At 45.8% G+C, this 19,739-nt stretch overlaps 3 protein-coding genes across 3 annotated transcripts; 2 read left to right on the top strand and 1 right to left on the bottom strand.

Moving 5' to 3' along the window:
- Positions 1 to 2,017: 2,017 nt before the first annotated feature.
- LOC6592052 lies at positions 2,018 to 3,377 on the top strand. Its single transcript, XM_026986595.1, has one exon. The coding sequence runs from the start codon at positions 2,188 to 2,190 to the stop codon at positions 3,301 to 3,303; it is 1,116 nt and encodes a 371-aa protein (XP_026842396.1). The 5' UTR covers positions 2,018 to 2,187; the 3' UTR covers positions 3,304 to 3,377.
- Positions 3,378 to 3,506: 129 nt separating this feature from the next.
- Positions 3,507 to 13,437, bottom strand: LOC6592011 (tankyrase). Its single transcript, XM_002017403.2, is given in 7 exon segments — positions 3,507 to 4,932; positions 4,997 to 5,153; positions 5,220 to 5,512; positions 5,580 to 5,737; positions 5,797 to 7,698; positions 7,756 to 8,538; positions 12,711 to 13,437. Coding segments are annotated over 7 exon segments (4,569 nt in total). The 5' UTR covers positions 12,904 to 13,437; the 3' UTR covers positions 3,507 to 3,849.
- A 2,134-nt stretch (positions 13,438 to 15,571) lies between these two features.
- On the top strand, positions 15,572 to 19,498 carry LOC6592010 (probable serine/threonine-protein kinase cdc7). The gene is made up of 5 exons (XM_026994968.1): positions 15,572 to 16,419; positions 16,538 to 16,911; positions 16,974 to 17,712; positions 17,779 to 18,089; positions 18,154 to 19,498. Exons 1-5 carry the CDS (start codon positions 16,348 to 16,350, stop codon positions 18,503 to 18,505), a joined length of 1,848 nt encoding a protein of 615 aa, XP_026850769.1. The 5' UTR covers positions 15,572 to 16,347; the 3' UTR covers positions 18,506 to 19,498.
- The last annotated feature ends 241 nt before the right edge of the window (positions 19,499 to 19,739 follow it).

Below are 19,739 nucleotides of genomic sequence, written 5' to 3'. Positions count from 1 at the left end.
AAAGACTTCATTCAAGAGAGGCAAAAGAGCGCTTGACAACGGTTTGAAAAAATGCGCGTACTATCGATAGAACCATCGATACCACATTGTCCAGCACTGTGACCCCGCGCCAATCTACAGTTATTTCAAAAAAGTGTTTGGACTCAGGACTCCCGCAGCTGACGGGAAGACAGTTAATGTTCCCAAAAATGAATCATCATAAAATTTAGAAAAATATTTCAGGCAAAGTCCTGAAACGCACATTGTGAACCGAAATTTTTATATTATTTCCTTGTAAATATATTCTTTAATTTATGTTGTATAAACTCTTCCACTTGTAGGCTTTTCTAAAGAAAGATGTTGGCCAGTTCTACTCTGTTTTCAACCTAGAGGAGACAAAATTTTGGGTAAGAAATTGACTCTAGTACTCGACTGATACGAACCTGAGCAAGCTGCTGCCCACCTAATGCACCTATGGTAAAGTTGCATGGCCAGGCATAAATGTAGGATGTGTGATTGATGTAATGCGCGGTGCAACGCCTCATCAACGCTGTTATTATCAGCGGACTTGTTATTAAAGGAATGTACAGACATGCGAGATGCAAACTAGAAGATGGCATTGGTCATGGGAATGCCATGGGAAGAACGGCGCGATCAGAGCTATACCCGATTGAAGTATGAGCAGTGCAGTCCGGTGGACGACACTCCTCTATTTGGACACGCTGGGTGGTGGCCCCAAGGTGCTATCTCCTCGCCTCTGCCGCTCCTTCTGCCATCGCCTCCAGCTACTCGTCTAGTTTTCCACGTCTTTTTATTAATGTGTCTATATTTCTTAATTAAATTACAGCCTCTCCCATAGGTGCTATGCGGTTATAATTACAGTGTTTATATGGCATTTGGACATTCTTCTTGGACCCCTGCTGTTGGTGCTGCTGCTGCCGGTGCCTCTTATTGATATTGCCCACTGAAAGTGCCACAAATGCGGAGAAAGACAGAGAGAGAAAGGAGTGGAGTGGAGTGGAGTGGAGTGCAGTACAGTTGGAGCATTAAAACGTCACCTGATGTAGGCCGTGCCCAGTGCTTATTTGTCGTTGTTTGAAAATACAAATTGCACTAGTCCCGGCCTGCAGAGAGTGTCGCACACAACGAGCTTTTGCTTCAACGTTAACCCAAAATGTGGCTTGGTCATGGCAATGGAATGGTCTCTCTCTCTCTCTCGCATTTTGCGTGCTGCTGTTCGTCAAAGTCAAGACCGTCTTCGCATCTCATGTCTGTCTCTGACCCTGTAATTATATAATTTAATCAAATTACTTGCATATGTTGCCGAAAAACAGACCAAAAAACAGGCCGGAGTAAGACTTGAGAAATCGGCAAACGCGGGGCAACATAAGTGGCAACAACAAAAATAAAAATAATTGCGCTTCTCGGCGGCAGCTCCTTGGCCTCGAGTGGCGGCGGGCATGGCACCCAAAATGGTTTATAGCTGCACTTGGCCGGCATTTTTGACAGTGAAATGTGTCTGTGTGCGTGGCCAAAAGAAAGATATTTGCGTATTTTAGCATTCATCATCATTACTCTTCCGCTGCGGCTCTGGCTACGGCTGCGGCTGCGGCTTTGCGGTGGCTGTTGCATTTTGAAGCATTTTTAGGCGCAACTTAGCCTGACAGCCGGTTTGACAGTTGCAAATTACCGTCAACCGCAGCGCAGTTGATGGCCAAAAGCTGGCTGCTGCAACAGGAAGTTGCGGTCGGTAAAAACACGCGAGAATCGTCGTTTTATTAACTAAAATGTGCTCCTTCTGCTAAAAGGAAGCGTAAATATTCAAATGAGACAGTCGGAAATTGGTCGATCAATTATTTTATTTATTTCTTCCACAATTTTCAAAGAGCAGAATGCAAGTAAAAAAAAAAATGCCCGTGGTTGATCGCTCTCCATCTCTCTATGTGGATTGTATTTATAGTGATTTTAGTTGAATTTTAGTTATTATTTTCTATCCTTTAATTGGCCGACAAAAATCCCCCAACTGAACCCTCTTCGAGGGTGTCGGCTAGGCAACAGACCTCCAGTTTTCTGTGTGCTGGACACACAGAAAGGGTCTGGCTAAGTCCATCCTGCCACGAATCTGTGTTAGCATCCACCGCATACAATGGTGCGGCATAGTGTAGTGCGGGGTGGGCATGGTTGGTGGTCCCCCAAAGCCAGGGTGTTATGCGACCCGTGCCCATTGGCTTGGTTTGCAGTCAGGGGGAAATAACCGGACTGTATCCACGCGGAGCCTCAGCGATACCTGTCCGACTCGTTGAGTACTTCAGGACTTGCCGTGTTAGCGGGGGCTATGACACGGTGGACCTCTTCACCCCTACACTCGTGGGAATTTCTATGTCAAATCAAAATATAAAAACAAATATTATAATAAAGCAAGAAGTAGAAGATAAAGAAGAGGCGGCTCTGAAGATCAACCGAGCTGCACAACCTGGTGGTGTCGGCGATCCACTTACGAAGGGTCTAAAGAAAAAGGCACGCAAACGTTACAACCGTTACCTAAGGGAGGGAATGCTACCGAAAGAAGCGAGGGTGCGGGCCATAAACCCCAATGGCTATCAAAAGGCCGCGGCTAAAAACAAGACAACTGTGGCTCCTCCTGCTATGAAAGGCGGCCTCAAGCGGAAAATTCCAAGCCAGGCGACCACTGTTGCCCCAAAACGAGCCAAAAAAGCACGAGAGGGTCGTGGACCCATTGATATGGCCATCCTGGCCACTAGATACCCGCTAAGACTCCTCACCAAAAATGAGGCGACGATAGTGGAGAAAGAGTTGGTCGATGAGATGCTGAAAGGCAGCTCCCACAGCATTAACTTTGATGGCATCCACTTCAAGACTGGCCTGATCATTGTGAAATGCCGCGACGACAGATCCAAGCAGTGGCTGGAGCTGACGGTCCCAAAGGTCTGTGGGATCGGCAAGGTGCAGCTCCGCACCTGCCCAATGGATGATCTTCCCAGCATGAAGATAGTCACAATAGAGATACCGGACGCCGCAGAACAGAAGGTGCAGGCTGCAGTCCGTCTGCTACGAAAGCAGAACAGCGACCTGGACTCCGACGCATGGATCCTGCTGAAGTGCAGCAACACCAAAGGAGGGGGAAGATCGATCACCCTTGGTCTGCAGCAACAGGCGCTCGAGCTGCTGCAGAAGAACGGCATGAAAATGAGCTACCGCTTTAGACAGCTACCATGTCGTCTAGAAGCGGATCATTCCGGCGATGGAGATGACGGGGAGAATGCTATGTGGTATGTGGATATACCGAAAATAAGCGATAATTAAGATAAAGATTACAAGTCCACGTTACGCTATACTTTTCTATAAAATAAAGAGGAAAATACTCCATTGAAAATACACATTTTCTATGATGTATATGTATTTTGTATATTTAAATTTAATTGGAGTTTTAATCTTGTTTAAATTAACTAAGCTTAAACACTTAAATAAACGCTCGAGCGCAATTTAATTGTAATTTTACTGTAATGTAATGCAATCACCGTCAAGAGGGAGGGGTTTAGGGTTTAGGGCTTTATTCATCGTTTTATCGTTACGTTTTTGCTTTGTAATTCGAATTAAAATCACCATCGAAAACTGTGGCTCCAATTTTGATTATTCCAACCGATCGGCTCTCCTTATTTTATAATATTATAATAGAATATTTGAATAAACAACGAGAAGAGACGAGAGAGACGACACACAGTACAGTAGACGACGACATCTATGGGCTACAGCTAGTAATTGTAATAAAAGTCTAAAGAGCAGTAGAGTTAGGAGTAGGCCAACAAAGACAAAGAGATCATTAACCACAACGTCAACGGCGGACCACCGTCACAACTCGTACGTAATGTTGTTCATATGGTCGCGTGTCTTGCGCGGCTTGAACGGTGCCGCAAAATGCTCGTAGGCATTCTCCGCATTGTACGACGAGCAGCGCCTCAGGCGATGGTGCTGCAAGGAACTGCTATACGGAGCATTCCCGTTCCCTGCACCACCACCGCCAGCCCCAAAGCAACGCATGGCAGCGCACAGTAGGCTGCACCAGCGCCAGGACGAGGAGAACGTATAGAAGTGATGGCCACCACCGCCGTTGCCGTTGCCATTCCCCTTGGACAGCAAATGCTGGCGACTGTGATGCAAGTACTGATTGTAGTTGGAGCGAAAGCTGCTGCTGTCGCTGCTGTGGCCGCTGTCTCCGCTATTGCTGCTGTCGCTACGCCGCAGGCCCAAACGAAACAGATTCCCATTGTTGTGGGCGGCATTGGCAAAATCCTCATAATCCAAATGCGATTCGTACTCAAAGTCGCGATCAATGGAGACGGCGGGTGTGATGATCATAAATTGACTATATTTTGGGCTGCGCTGTGGCTGCTGCTGCTGTTGTCTCAGACGATTGCCACGCTGCTGGTTGGCCAACGAATTGAGCAGCGTCTGATTGGTGTCCACCGAGGAGTAACTGTTGCTGTTCGAGATGGGCGACATATCATTGTTATTGTTGTTGCTGTTGCTGCTGTTTGTATTGCTAGCATTATTATTGTTGCTAGTGTTGTGCGTAAAGACGCCAGCGGGCGCCGGCTGGGTGGTGGTCACTCCCATCGAGGAGTGTTGCTGCTTCTGCTGTTGGGGCTGGTAGTGCTGGTATTGCAATTGAAGGGTCTGCTTGGCATGCCTGGGCCGTCTCTTGGCAACTGGAGCTGAGGTCTGCTGTTGTTGTGGTTGTGGTGGTGCAGGAGGTGGTGGTGCTGCTGCCACTGGTGGCATTGGCAGCTGTGGTGGCTGCTGTTGCTGCAATGCTGGTGACGTTGTTGTAGGCGTGGAGCCAACAGAGGGCATCCATCATCTTGTTTCCTCCGTCCCACTATTGCTGTCATCGGGCTTGACGATTTGGTAGGTTATCAAGTACTCTGGATAAGACTACGGGAAAAGAAGTAAATTAAAGCATGGTTTCCATTTAATTGGAGTCTGCACTATTCCTTACCTGTTCACCCCGATAGACCACATATTCGGCGTAATGCAGGCCCCCTGCTGAGGGACGTCCCACCACCGAATGATGGCCTGGTGGGGCATGAGCCATCTTCATGGCACTATATTGCAAAAAGGACTTGCCCAAAGCCACGCGACACAGCAGCAGTTGTCTGGAAAACGTATAGAGTTTTTTTATAGATAAAAGGAAGAAAGTTTAAAGAGATTTAATCACTCACCTGGGACACACATAGCAGGACTTGTCCTTGTGCGAGGGACAACCAATGCCACCGCCAATGCCATACACATACTGATTACTCTTCGAGCTATGCTCTGCGAAATAAATGCCCGCACCAAACATTCCACCAATATACGCATGACGCTCATCAAAGCCCCGCTGGACAATTGCATTGATGAAGGGGCTGCCGTGGAAGAGCATGCGCTCGTTGGACTGCACAAAGTTCTCCTCGGCAATCTCATGTCGTCGATGGGCATAGCGCTCCCACAGCTTACGATTCTGGACCTTTTGCACCTGAAACAAATGGGGAAGAAAAAGAGTTGACAAATACGCACCGAAAATCGTTTGAAGACAGACATACCCTTATAATGTTGTAGCGCGTAAAGTAGCCGCCCGACTGGCCATTGTCCCGATGCTCGCGTATTGTGGCTTGCATCTCCTCCTCGACGGCCACAAACTCCTTGTCGTCCGGCAGTAAATCCACCAGCAATGTGCACAGATTAACATTGTTTCCAATGCCTAAAAGGGATTACAAATGGAATTAATCATATAAAGAGAGAGGAGATTGTGATCCTTACCTGTGGTGGCTCTTAGCTGGGCAATCCCCTTGAGTATCTTATGCCGGAATCCATAGGCGGAAACCCCCACCTGCTTGAGATCATCGTGTCCCATCTCCGCCAGTATGTCTAGCGTGATTTGTTCGCGTTCAAACAGCTCGATCAAATGATTCAACTGCTGGCTGCTCAAGAAACCCGAGACATTCGTAATCGACTCTGCGTCTGGTATTAGATCCTCCGTGGCGGAGGACTCAGCGCCATTGGCTTCGGCGCCCTGGGCGGGACTGATGCGCGTACAACTGGCCAGCGGCAGGGGCACAGGCACACTGAGGGTCATTGAGGCACCTGTTGGCAGCAAAACAGTCTCTGTCGTTGGTGAGAGCATACCCGAGGAGGAGGCGCCTGTGGATGCCACAGCAGCTGGTGAAGCAGCCGCAGCAGCACATCCTCCTGCCTCCGGCGAGGGGGAACACCCAGCCAGCGATAGCGTGGAAGCGCTGAGTCCCTGCTGACTGAGCGACGTAGCCATGGCATCCTGCAGCAGACACTTGACATCCTCGGCGGTGGCCAGCTCTATGGGGGTTTGTCCCTCCTGGTTCTTCATATAGGCATCGGCGCCATGGGCCAGCAGCAGGGAGCACAGCTGCGTTCGTCCCTTCTGGGCGGCCTCGTGCAACGGCGTAAAGCCCCACTTGTCGGTGGCATTCACCACTGTCTTGTGCTTGATCAGCAAGGCAGCAATGTCCAGATGTCCGTAGGAGCTGGCATTGTGCAGGGGTATCAGTCCACCCTTGTCCTGGGCATTCACATCGGCCCCATTCTCCAGCAGATACTCGGCGCACTCGAAATTATTGTAGCCAGCGGCGAGATGCAGTGGCGTCGAGTTCCTGCCCTGGGCATCGCGACAGTTGATCGTCTCGGCTGTGACCAGTCGCTGGACACGCGCCAGATTTCCCTTTTTGGCGGCATCCAGCAGAGCGGATGGGCCGCGCAGCAGTTCGGCCACGTCGTGATCGGATTCCTTCACAAGATCCGCGGGGGTGGCGCCGTCACGGTTCTTTTTCATGGGATCTGCGCCGTGCTTTAACAGCAGCTTGCAAATGTCGTACTTCCCTTTGGCGGCGGCCTCGTGGAGCGGCGTAAACTTCCACAGATCGGAGACATTCACATTCGCCCCGTGCTTGACCAGCAGCTCGGTGACTTCGTAATGGCCATAGGAGCAGGCATTGTGGAGGGGCACCAGGCCGCCTTTATCCGCGGCATACACCTCGGCCCCGTGTTCCAGCAGAAACTGTACGACAGGCACGCGGTTGAAGCCTGCAGCAAAGTGCAGAGGAGTTGAATGCCTGCCGTCTAGATCACGGCAATTGACAGTGTGAGGATTATTCAGGACAATCCGGCGCACAGTATCCAGATCCCCGGCCTTGGCAGCATCCAGCAGATGCGTCTCGCTGTCCGGTGGATTCTGGAGCAGCTTCAGCACGCTGTCCGAGGCCAGCTGGGCGGCAGTGAGTCCCTCCAGCGAAACAATGTTCGTGTCCACCGCATAGGACAAGAGCAGTCGGACAGCCTGCTCGTCCCGGGCACAACGATGCAGCGGCGTCTGACCGAGACTGTCCAGTGCGTTCACCTTGGCCCCCTGCTTGAGCAGCGTTTCCATGGCATCGTAGTGCAGCAGCTCCGAGGCCATATGCAGTGGCGTGAGGAAGGCCTTGTTCTTCTCGTTGAGCAGGGCTCCCTTGCGCGCCAGCAGCTCCATTAGCTGCTTTCGCTTTCCATCCAGGCAGACCACGGCCAGATGGAGCGGCGTATCACCCGTATACGGATGCACAAAGTTGACGATTTCGGCGCAAACGAGCTTTTTGGCACGCGACACATCGCATTTGCGGCAGGCATCCAACAGACAGTGGCCCTTGTATTCAACTGAAAGGACGATCAGGATTAGAATTAAGGGTTATCTTTTATCCGAGTAATACTCACAGGCAATCCTTTCACGCAGCTCTCGCGTTGGTGCCGCATCCATGGCCGACTTGCTGTGGCAGTTGAGTAGCGTGGGATCAGCGCCGCGGCTCAGCAGGAGGCTGCACACCTCCACACGGCTCTTGGAGGCTGCCTCATGCAGCGGCGTAAAGGCCCACAGATCATTGGCATTCACATTGGCCCCCGCCTGGATGAGCAGCTTGGTCACATCGAAGTGTCCGTAGGAGCAGGCATTGTGCAGCGGCACCAGTCCACCCTTGTCCTTCGCATGCACATCGGCGCCGTTGGCCAGGAGGATTTCCACAATTCCAATGCGATTGTAGCCCGCCGCCAGATGCAGCGGCGTCGAGCGGCGCCCATCGCTGGCATGACAGTTGACATTCAGCGGCGTGAGCAGCGCCAGCAATCGGTCCTCGGCACCCGATCGGGCAGCCTCCAGGAGCTCGTCCTTGCGATACTCTCCGGTTAGGACCGGCCGCGTGGCATCGTCCGCCAGCTCCAGGGGCGTCTTCTGCTCCGAATTGCGTATCGTGTGATTCGCTCCGTGCTGCAGCAGGGCCAGGCACACGTCCACCTTCCCCTTGCTGGCCGCCTCATGCAGCGGCGTGTAGTTCCAGTTGTCGGTGGTGTTCGGACTGGCGCCCGCCTTCAGCAACAGACGCACCACCTCCGCGTGGCCAAAGGAGCAGCAATTGTGCAGCGGATGCAGGCCGCCCTCGTCACAGGCCTGGATGGAGGCGCCGCTGTTCAGTAGAAACTCAACGACCTCGCGGCGTCCATAGCCTAAGGCGGAAGACACGGGAACAGGAAATGAAATAATAATTAAATGAGTGTCTTTTTCCCTCTTTTCTTTCTTTGTTTGGGGGTCGGGCAAGCCCTAAAAGTGAGGGTAGAGAAGGGGTTTAGCTTGGATCCCCGCGTTCTTTTGGCCTTGTCTGTGCGGTCTATGAAATGTTGTAGTCAAATTAAAGGCAGAGAAGAATTTAAGAATTAATTGACACTTGAAGGTTAATTTGGAAATTGTACACTCAATACAAATAATATTGGATATTTCCGTGGTCTGACCCTAGCTCTCTCCAACACTTTTCCATTCATTGCAATGTGCGCCCCCTGGCGGAGTGAGCGAGATATTACCGGATGGCCGGATGGTAATTCGTTGATACCCGTATCTACATAATGTGTATCTTCCATTGACATCTTCCATCCTACGTACATATCAACATATATATTCCATTATCTTGCGTGTGTGGTTGGTTGGGGCTATGCGGTTAATCTTTGATCTCTGAGTCATCTTAAATTTTAGTTCCGCCATTCCGTCATACAGATATGTATTACGCTCTTTGGCAAAAGTTTTAATGAACAGCAAACAGAGAACCGAAACCAATTACAAATCTCTGCCCAAACAAAAGCCTTCCCCACTCCTCAAAGCCAGAGCCACCCACCCACCGAAAAAAAGAGTACGATAGTTTGCGAAACATTTCTGCCGTTCACTTTTTTAGTTACGAAAGTTTTGCATTAAATATTAATAGAATGGAAAACTTCAACTGTTGCACTGTTGAATGGCTCTTGCTTTGTGCATTAAAAAGCATGAGAGATCCTTGAGGCGTACCACAGCTCTAGATACGGACAGCTCTACGACGAGTATCATTTGCAAGTGCTCAAACCCGAAGGTTAATTTGTTTTAATTTTTTAAGGGGCTAACAATAAAATACTTTATAACGACGAACCAAGATACGATGCGAGGAAGGTCGGTCTCAGCTGGTTTACCGACTTTATTATCATTCCGCAAAAACAGAAAGTTTCATGTTTACTTTACTTACTTTGATGGCATTAAGGTTACCGAGAGAATACACTTGGGATAGAATGAAATGGAAATTTCCAAAACAGAATTATGTTTCTGGAGTACAATGCTCTGTTTAAATGGTTATACAGATAGAGGAATTCCATATATTGTTTGCACTAAACAAAACAGATGTGTAAACAACAACTGTTACATGATATGACACATGATACCTGCTTATGGGACATACTCCCCCCTTAATATCATACAAATTTATGAGGTAGAATTTGTATATTTTTATATAGAAGGCTACGGCAAAAGACTATGGAACATGGCCTAAGGATACATAACCAATTAGCTATTAGCTTAGGAGAAGATTAGAATCGTAGCACCTATATTACCAGATTTCTGTATTGCTACCCCTTGACGCTGTAGGGCGTGAGAGTACATATATCCAAGCAAAGACAGAACCTTCTACTTGATAAGAGGTACCAAGAAAACACAGAATTATCTAGAGTAGTCCTTGCTCTTGCAAGCAGTGGAAAATGCGCAAGCTATTTAATCCCTATTTCCCTAGGATTTTGCACCCAAAGTTTCCGTTCGCTTATGTGAAAATTTGTACACCGAGTCCACACCCTTCGCATCATTGGAGGAGTGAGGAATCACCATTCCTACTCGTGGAACAGGGGTATTATTTTTTAGGAGCTGAACATGGGAGCAGTCCGTCACGCACACGACATGATTTTAGTTTTCGCCTGTTCGGGGTTTAGCTTCTAGTGCGCTCTGTCGCTCGGGCCCGAAAACGATCACCGTCTGCGACCACGCCCAACTCTTATTTTGTTTTTGCATCCTCGGGCCACCTCTTTTCCACTATTCGCCTGTGGCGTCGCTTGTCGAAAAATAAATCTCGGAGCAATGGGAGACAACAGTAGAACAAGCTTCTCACAGGTGGAATCAAGGCCGTGCCTACCTCTGCTTTAATCAGTAGAATTTTAAGTAAGTGTCATATATGTAGTTATATATACACACACACCTTCTTCTTCACACACACAAGCAAAAGCTAGGCGCAAATAAAAGATAGCGGTGCACTGCCAAAACGCTGATAAAAAAAAATAACGGGATTGCTTCTGTTGATTGAAGAAAAAAGCAAAACAAAAGCTGTATAAATTGTCACGACGATTACCAGGGAAGTAGGAAGAACGTGATTATGTTTGGTCGCCTCTCGAGCAACAGGTATGTACGATATTTTGATAAGTTTCGATCAAACATTTTACCAGTAATATTTGAAGGCAAGATGAACACAAGACAAAACTTAGGAGTACTTAGTAGTATGCACAACAAAAGAGCAAAGCAACACAATGCCAGAGACCACTTGAAGATCTCACTTTTTGTGCACAGAACGTGACAAATGGTAGACGGGTGAAAAAAGAGGCAGACGGAAAAGTAATAATAAGTAGAGGGAAACCAGTTTAGAAAGAAAGACCCCCCGACGAATGAATCATGGGTAGACCACGAGATAATAAAGCGAGCGACGAATGGTGAAAAATAAATGTGTGGTATATGTATTGTACGAGTATGTATGGTTAAGTAAAAAGTATAAAAAAGAAGTCACCAAAAGCCAAATTGATATGCAAGGGGCGTCGGTCGCTGTCAAGTGAAAGGGTTAAGTAAAAATATAAAACGGGGGCTCTCTTTCGAATGATGATTTCTATTTCCATTTCTTTTGGATGCTGCTGCTGCGTGGACAGACAGTCAGGCAGTCAGACAGATAGACAATAAGACTGCAATGTATTATATGAAAACGCTAACTAGGCCAAAGTCACAACAAAAGACGCAAAAATATTGGGCCACAAAGACGTCAGCAGGATGGCGCATGCAGCGCGAGCGCCAGCGCGAGCAGCAGCCACAACAAGTCGTCCTGCCCCTAACTTACCTCATGCCACCCCCAAAGCCCCCCAAAGCCCCACAGCCTGTCCCTGTCACTGTCACCCCACCATCAGCGTGCAGCCTGTATATACGTATGTATGCAATATTTTTAAACCTTTGCAGAGGGTATGGCTATTTTTAACCATTGTTTGTTACGTGCAACAGAAGGACGAATCTCTGGGATTAACCGAATGAATGAAAAACAATCTGTCTAACAAACGCCATTCAGTTGCAGGCCATAATGACACATAAACTTGAGAATAATTCGAAGGAAATTACGCGAAAGAAAGTCATTTCCATGCGGAAATTGTGAAATTATTATATCGAAACTTCGATAAACATATCCCTGCAGAGCACTAAACAACTGATGCGATGGGCGGATTAAGATTATTAAGATTATTTGAATACAGTATGCTTAAGTTTACCAAATTGCTATGCCAACAACTTGCCTATAACTTTTACCTGAACATTTTCAGATCGAGACACGTCTAAAGCGTAAATTAAAAACCCTCGGGGGATGAACTTTATTTTCTGTAAGCCGATACGTCCTTATATGTACTTAGTTACGGTTTTTACCTATATTATTGTTTCAATGGCTAGTTAACCCCTATAAATTGTTTATTTTTATAAACCACAAATGTATTCAAATCAGAGACCAAAGATCAGAGCTGCTATACGAAAGTTTTGTTGGGTTTATTGCTCCATTTTTGACACGATTTCAGACTTTTACTGCCAGGGTATATAAATGTTCGTTACCCTGAAATGTTATCTGTTATGCATTGTTTTTTTGTAAATAGAAAATGTTAAAATGCAACACGCACACTAACACATCCAGGGAGAGAGAGAGAGAGAGAGAGAGAGAGGGGGGAACCAAGAGATAGAGAGAGAGTGTCGAGGCTATACGCGGTTCCGGAAACCAGCCCGAAAGAACAGAATGGGGAAAACTAGGTCAACTCTCGACGCCATTGGAACACCCGACGGACGACGACTGAGAGAGAACGACGACAATGACGCCCGCCCGTCCGTGCGTCTGTCCGTCACACCCAAAGCGCAAGTAGCTCAAGGCCACACACCAGCAGCAAATGCATGTGTGTGGGGTTGGGGGGTGGTGAGTGCGAGTCCTTCAACCTTCCCTCAAGGAGTGCAAATGAATGTTGTTTTTAGCATGGCACATAATTCGTATATGATTCATGTTGTTTGGGGGCTAGGGGGGGATAAGTCTCTGTCTTTAGAAAATCCTTTGACTTACCCGCTGCAAAATGCAATGGCGTGGATTTGCGCCCCGCCGTGTCCCGGGCGTTTACGGTCTGTGGCGTTATCAGCTTCTTCACTTTGGCTATTTCCCCCGTCTTGCAGGCCTCGAAAAGCTCACGCAACGGATCGTTGGCCATGACCGTATCGAGATTAACATTTAGTATGGCGCGACTCCGACTGTTGGCCATTGTTGCTGCTTGCTGCGCTCTACTATCTTTTCCACCAGTGAACTTTTTATTTGTTTACACGCACATACACTGGCACACTGTCACCACACACACACACACACCGCACCCCACCAACACCAACAATGAGGGGATGGGAACAACAAATTTCGTTAGCTTTTTGTGTGTTTCTTCTCCTCCCGCAGAAAGACAGACAGCTGCTGCTCGGCTGCAACTACTTCACTACTACTTCCACCTGAACGCGTCGACGCTGCTGGGCTCCATGGTGACGAGATCACTTGGCACAGAGTGGGGTAAAAACAGGAGCAACAATTCGCCAGGCTGCCACGCACCCACCTCCTCTCGCTTTTGTTTAATATTTAATGCACAAATGCAACCAAAATCAATAGAAATGCGTGTCTGATTGCTGTTTATGGTCGCGCGGGGGTGCTGCAGTTGCCGTTTGGGCCAGATTTTTTGGCTGTGTTGTTGGCTGGGAGCCTCTAAATGCACTGCTTGCTAGCACGGGCGACGATTTTTAATTTCTAATTAATTTACTCTACTCCGCAATCGCGACCATTGCAGTGCTGCCAGATTTTGAGCGTCCGTCGGCACCGCACTGTGTTCACTGTGCTTGTGTGAGCTGTGTCACAGTTTAAAAACATACCAAAAATATACTGACAATTATTTGTATTCATAATTCTATCATATTCCTCGACTTTTGTGTGCGGTTGGATATTACTAGCTAGCTAGGACCCTCAGGTCTGAACATATAATTTTATCTTACTATTTAATGTATTTTCTACAAGACTGGTTCAAATTGTGTTTTCATCTTTATTGCATTTCTTATAAAATATGGTTTTAGAAAAACCGGTCAACAACAATTTGTTACCATACATGGTAGCTACACATTAACTACTCATTTGCTACATATTAACTACATTTTTCTGTAATTACCAAAAGCGACACCTGGACAAATATTTTGCCCGTATTTTTTTCATATAAACCCCATGGAAGCGCCAGAGTGAAAAACCTCCGTTATCCACTTTTTGACATGCCTTTTTTTCGACATTTTTGAAAAAATTGAGATTTTGATGGCAAACGATCAGGAATTCGATGCTGATCAAGAATTAGTATTCTATAAAGCATGGGCCATAGCTCTAAGCGGTTGGACTCATCGCGTCTTAAAATATATTGGTAAATACTAGAAAATACTATGAAAGGTATACAATTGGCAAGGTGTGTGAGCTAAACATGATGGCAAGACAATCAGAAAATACGGTGAAATATACGGTCTGACCCTCAAAAATATACCAAAATAAACTGTATCATTTTAAAAATACACCGTTAATATACTGACGAATTGCTTGTTGATGTTTTATGTTTTGCTGAACATTTTTGACGATTTTCATTGACCGAAAGCAAAAAAAAGCGTCGTTCCCCTTATAACCAGTTGTAATTTGGCGGTAAATTTACAAAAAAAATAAGTTTATAAGGATTTATTATATGTGGTGTATATCAATTACATATTAAAACTAACTTATCAGTACAAATTTGAATACTATTCCCTGGGCTGTGTTACACTGACCAACATGGCAAATACCCTGAAGAATAGTATGATGGCAGGAAACGGATGCGACAGAATGTCCGGAAAGCTCGTGTTAATATTCCTGAATACCTGCGGCATATTCACCCTTAGCGACTGTCCGAACGTCTCCAGCTTTTTAAAATGGCTCAGCCTGAATGGTATACCATCCAATGTCCACCTCCTGAATAGGAACGTACATACATTTCCCGGTGGGTACATCTATTTAATGGTTGGGAAATGCAGTTCCAATTATCACCATAAGTCGATCCAAATAGAGGGAAAAAGAGCGCCTTTACCGATTTGAAGAGAGCAAAAAGAGCCAATGACCGTTTCGAAAAGAGCAGTTCAGCGAAAAGTATTTCCGATAAGTTTCTATATCGATAGCTAAGGTGATCCGTCCTGGTATATATCGAGTAAAAGAGTATCAGGGTGACCATTTACGGTATATTCAACCAGGCTACGCTTTTCACATTCACAAAAGTCTTCCGATTTACTTTTGAATACACATAAATTGGGGCTCCCGTTTTCACATTCCGCAAGATTTATTCGTTTTCAGAACGAAAACATTTTTGTTGACGAAATGAAAAGTAAACGGCTTTTTATACAACGAAACGAACCTTAATTTCAAAAGGAAAACAATAGATGACTTATTGGAGGGCTTTTTCGGTGAATGAAAACGAATGAAAATGAAGTAAAGAGGGGTTTAGTGGGTTAAGCTTGTCTTCATCCGTATATTTACAACATATGTAATTTGAATATAAGACGGTATATTTCTGAGTGTCAGACGATCACACTGCTGCTTTCCACTGCTCATACATTCAACGATAAAATGATTCGGGAGAGCGGGCTCACCTCACCTCGCCATGTGAGGACAATATGCCTTGAAGACAAAATGTTGGTTTTCAAGGTATATTAGGCAAAAGGTGTGGATTTTAGCTTGCATGCAATTCATATCTGGGCCGTTTTGCCTGTTGTCCATACCCTCTTTTATTCAGAAAATTTGTTTATACGTAGCAACTGTGTAGTTACCGTGTAATACATTGAGCAAAATGTAAAATTTTTAGAAATGGAAAGAACAGCGCGTCGTCGACGAAAACAAGAAATAGATTTCACTAATTTTTAATGTTACAAATTAACGGAGGGCGGACTTGAACGTACGGCCTGCAGTCTCAAAATGACAAATATTATTAAGAGTTGCTGAAATCGGTTTCCAAATTGCATGCCAACAACAATGCGTGCGTTTGTTTTTACTTTTTTTTTCGTTAAAGAAATGCATAAAAAACAAAATTTACCTAACAATTGCGACTAGGGCACGCGAGCAAGTGAATAAAAGCGGAGATGCATTGACGGAAGAGATAATACTACCAAAAAACAGATTTCTAAAAAAGTGAATCAGAATTTTTCCAGCGCACATACACGCATGCACATTGCACACATATGCATACACAGAAAACAAACCAGTTGTTGGTGTTGTAAATAAGTGCAAGTAAATCAGAGACAGTAGCAGCGATCGGAAAAGTCGCCATAAAGCAAAAGAAAGGGAACAAACCAGAGGGAGAGAGAGAACGTGCAACGAGCACAGGGAAAAGTGGAAAGGCAGCTCCACCCCCTATTTGGGTGCACCACACACGGTTGGCTGGGTACGCGACAGCAGAACGTCGAACGTCAGTCAGGCATCAACGGCTCCCCGGAATCATTAGCAGGCAAGCAGTCCACCTCCTAGCCAGCAGCAGCCCCCGTCAGTCTGTCTGTCTGTCTGCCAGTTGGAGCGGCGGCACTCTCTGGAAAGCAATTTTCTGGTAGCGACGGCAACGGCAATCAAGAAACGGCGAACAGAAATAATCGTTCCGGCGAAAAAGACAACACAATCAGTTGCCAGAATGGAGCTGAAAGTCTGGGTTGAGGGCATCCAGCGGATTGTGTGTGGCGTGACGGTGAATACTACGTGTCAGGTATGTAGTGCTGCTGGCTGGCTAATTGCAAGCTATTTCGTTGGCCACCACTTATTGGTATTTTGTTGTTAATAATGTATCTATCTATCCATGTCTTCTGTGTTTGTGTATGGCATAGGATGTGGTGTTTGCCTTGGCCCATGCCACGGGTAAGGTGGGGCGCTTCACGCTGATCGAACGATGGCGCAATAATGAAAGACACCTGGCTCCCAATGAGAATCCCATGAAGCTGCTACTCAAATGGGGCGAGTATGCAAATGATGTGCAATTTATACTGCAGCGTTCGGAGAATAAAGCTCAGCAGCAGCCAACGAATACGCAGCAGCAGAGCAACAGCAACAACAACAATTATGCTGTGATGACAACGAAAAAACCGCTGGGTCCAAACAATAGCAATAGCAACAGCAGCGGGAAGGCAGCACCGACCTTGCTAAAACAAAAATCGAATGTGGAACTCAGCTACCGGACAAAGGAATTGAAAAAGAGTTTTGGGTGCGTTTCTTTTTTTATGATACTCTTAATGAAATAACAATAATTTACTCTTTTTCCCACAGGGGTTACGATGCCAAGCAGTTTGACAACATTGGGATAGTCAAGGGCATACCCCAGCAGCAGCCACCGAATCCCGTGAATCACATTATCACACCGGTAGCAACGCCTTCGCCATCGCCACCGCAAGCAGCCAAGGAGCAAGTGGCGCCGCCGCTGCTGGATAACATTGCACCCATAGTGCCTAAGCATGAGAAATCCTTGTCGAATCCCCTGGAAATGAGCAGCAGCACTGTCTCCAATCGGGCTGCCGTGGCCAACAATGGCTATAATGATTTGTACAACAACAACAGCAGCAATCAGCATATTTATAGCCAGCTAAGCAAATCGAGCAACGAACTGCGGCGCGCCAGCCCCAATGAAATGTACTACAATAATAACAACAATAACAATATTAACAATAACAACTCACCCGAGCTTTATAAACAAACTACTCAAATACCAACGATATCGGCAAATGGAGCTCTGGTGCCGCCACCGTATCGTGATCCACCGCCACCCAGGAACAGTCCCATGTGCCAGAACCAACGCAGCAATGCCGATACCATATCCAATGCCTCCTCCTCAACGAATCCCTTTCACAGCGACTACGATCAACACAATAACAACAACAATAACAGTGGCAGTGTATCCATGGAGGAGGGCGAAACAATGATGTTCCAAGCCACGCAATATAACGATCTTTTGCAGTTGATAAAATTTCAGAGAGAGAAAATCACAGCACAGCAAATGGAATTACAAAAGGTACAACCAAACATATTATATATGTACATATAAATTTCAACTAAAATGTCTTTTCTCTGTCAACAGTTTGATACGGAAATCGTTTATTTGGAGAGCAAAGAGCGTGATCATGCCCATGAGCTGGAGGCCATCTCGAGGGAAATATCCAAGGCCGATCAGACCTTTCGTCAGGGCAGCGAACAGCTGCAGACATTACAATATGTGGAGGAGGAAAATGAATTGGTCAAGCAGCAGGAGAAGACCCTCAAGTCGGAAATCGCCTTGCTGCGCTCCAAATTGGCCAACTGTGAGACAGAGCTGCTGCAGTGTAAGAACAAAATGCGCCTGCTGATGGATGACATAGAGCTGGAGCAGCAACAGCAGCAGCAGAACAATCGGTGAGTACATGGATGGGTCCTTTATTCGTATTTGTCATCTAACATTTGCATTTGTGGCGGCTAGGCAAACGGTGGAGCGTGATTTCCTGATGGAAATGGAACGGATACAGAGCGAAATTGATCAGGCATTGCACAACACAGACACCTCGAACAAGACGGCGGATAACCTGAAGAAGGAGCTGCTGATGATCGAGCATGCCATTGCCGAGAAAAAGCGGCAGGTGGAGCAGCTGGTCAACGAGATGAAGGAGGTGAATCTGCAGAGTCTGACGACTTTGACCACCACAGAGGAGATCAAACATCTGCTCGAGGGACAAGCCAACAAGCAGGGCAGCAGTCGTCGAATCATTGGCTCCCCGCGGCAGCTGGAAACGGCAGTACCGACTAGTAAAAATCCGCACGGCGTTTGGGTCTGAAGCACCACAGCACAGCAGCAGCAGCACACATCGAAACATACATATTTTTCTAAGCGTTTTTTCAACAACAACAATGTTTTCTGGGAACAAACAATTGACGGACAGGACATATCTTGAATGCATAATGGAGTTGAGAGAGCACAACGCTTCCATATGGATATCACAATTATACACCATATTCTATACAAATTTACAATGATCCATCCGCGTGCTTGGAAGTCATTGCTTTAGCTAATTAACTTTCCGAAATAACACTTGATGGATCTCTCAAAGCAATGATTATAATTATTGTTACAACTTTACAACACACACAAAATATCTGCACAAAGTTCTGTGTACTATGTTTAATCTACATTCCAATTATTTTAGTTTCGTGTGCTATACTTTTGATTAGTTTTTGTTGCTAGTCTGAAAACCCCTTCCAATCTCCAACAAAACAAAACGCCGCCATTAGTTGTTAATTTTACAAATACGAACATTAATTGTTGCAATAATTCGAAACGCCTTTTTACCATTTAAGTAGTGCACTTAGTGATTCGCTTATGGTTGGATTAATGGATTCACAAATTAAATTACACAAAAATCTATTGTACTTAAGCATTTAGCGCAGCTTTAGCAAAAAAAAAAACCCAATTACAAATTAGCAATGCTTTGTTGAACGTATCACTTCTAAAGTGCTTAGCCTTAGCCACCGGTTGGGATCTCTACGCGTATGTGGGATCTTACACTTGAGCAATTGCAAAAAGGTGTTAGACATTAGTATATGGAAACATATTTTGTAGCTTCCTATGTGTATTATGTTTTTAGTTTGTTTTTAATTAGCAATATTTAATAATTACACAAGATTTATAGACACAACACAAAAACCACAAAAAACAACAACAGCAATGCAATTTAATTATTAATACACATTACTATTAACTTTAAACAAACGATTTAGAACAAATTCTAATTGCATTATATCTAAATAGCTAATAAACACATCTTTTATTATTTTTTATTTCTTTAAAACTCGAAAAATACCATTGTTTTTTATTCAATTTATGGGTGAGGAAAAAGTTTGATTTCAATGCTGATATCTTTAGTTACAGGACTATGCATATGTGTATCTATTCTTCTGAGAGTAAGGTTTTCATTGCACAAATAGTAATGCCAATTCATGTTGCCCGGGCTACAATGTGCTATTTTGACATCCACAAGATACCGTTGATGAAGTGGCCGGCAATGAGGCCGG

The sequence above is a fragment of the Drosophila persimilis genome, unplaced genomic scaffold (assembly GCF_003286085.1).
Source record: "Drosophila persimilis strain 14011-0111.01,24,50 unplaced genomic scaffold, DperRS2 tig00000000-arrow-pilon, whole genome shotgun sequence".
Lineage (NCBI taxonomy): Eukaryota > Metazoa > Arthropoda > Insecta > Diptera > Drosophilidae > Drosophila > Drosophila persimilis.
The sequence above is the reverse complement of the archived record's forward strand: the minus strand, read 5'-3'. Positions and strand labels throughout refer to the sequence as shown.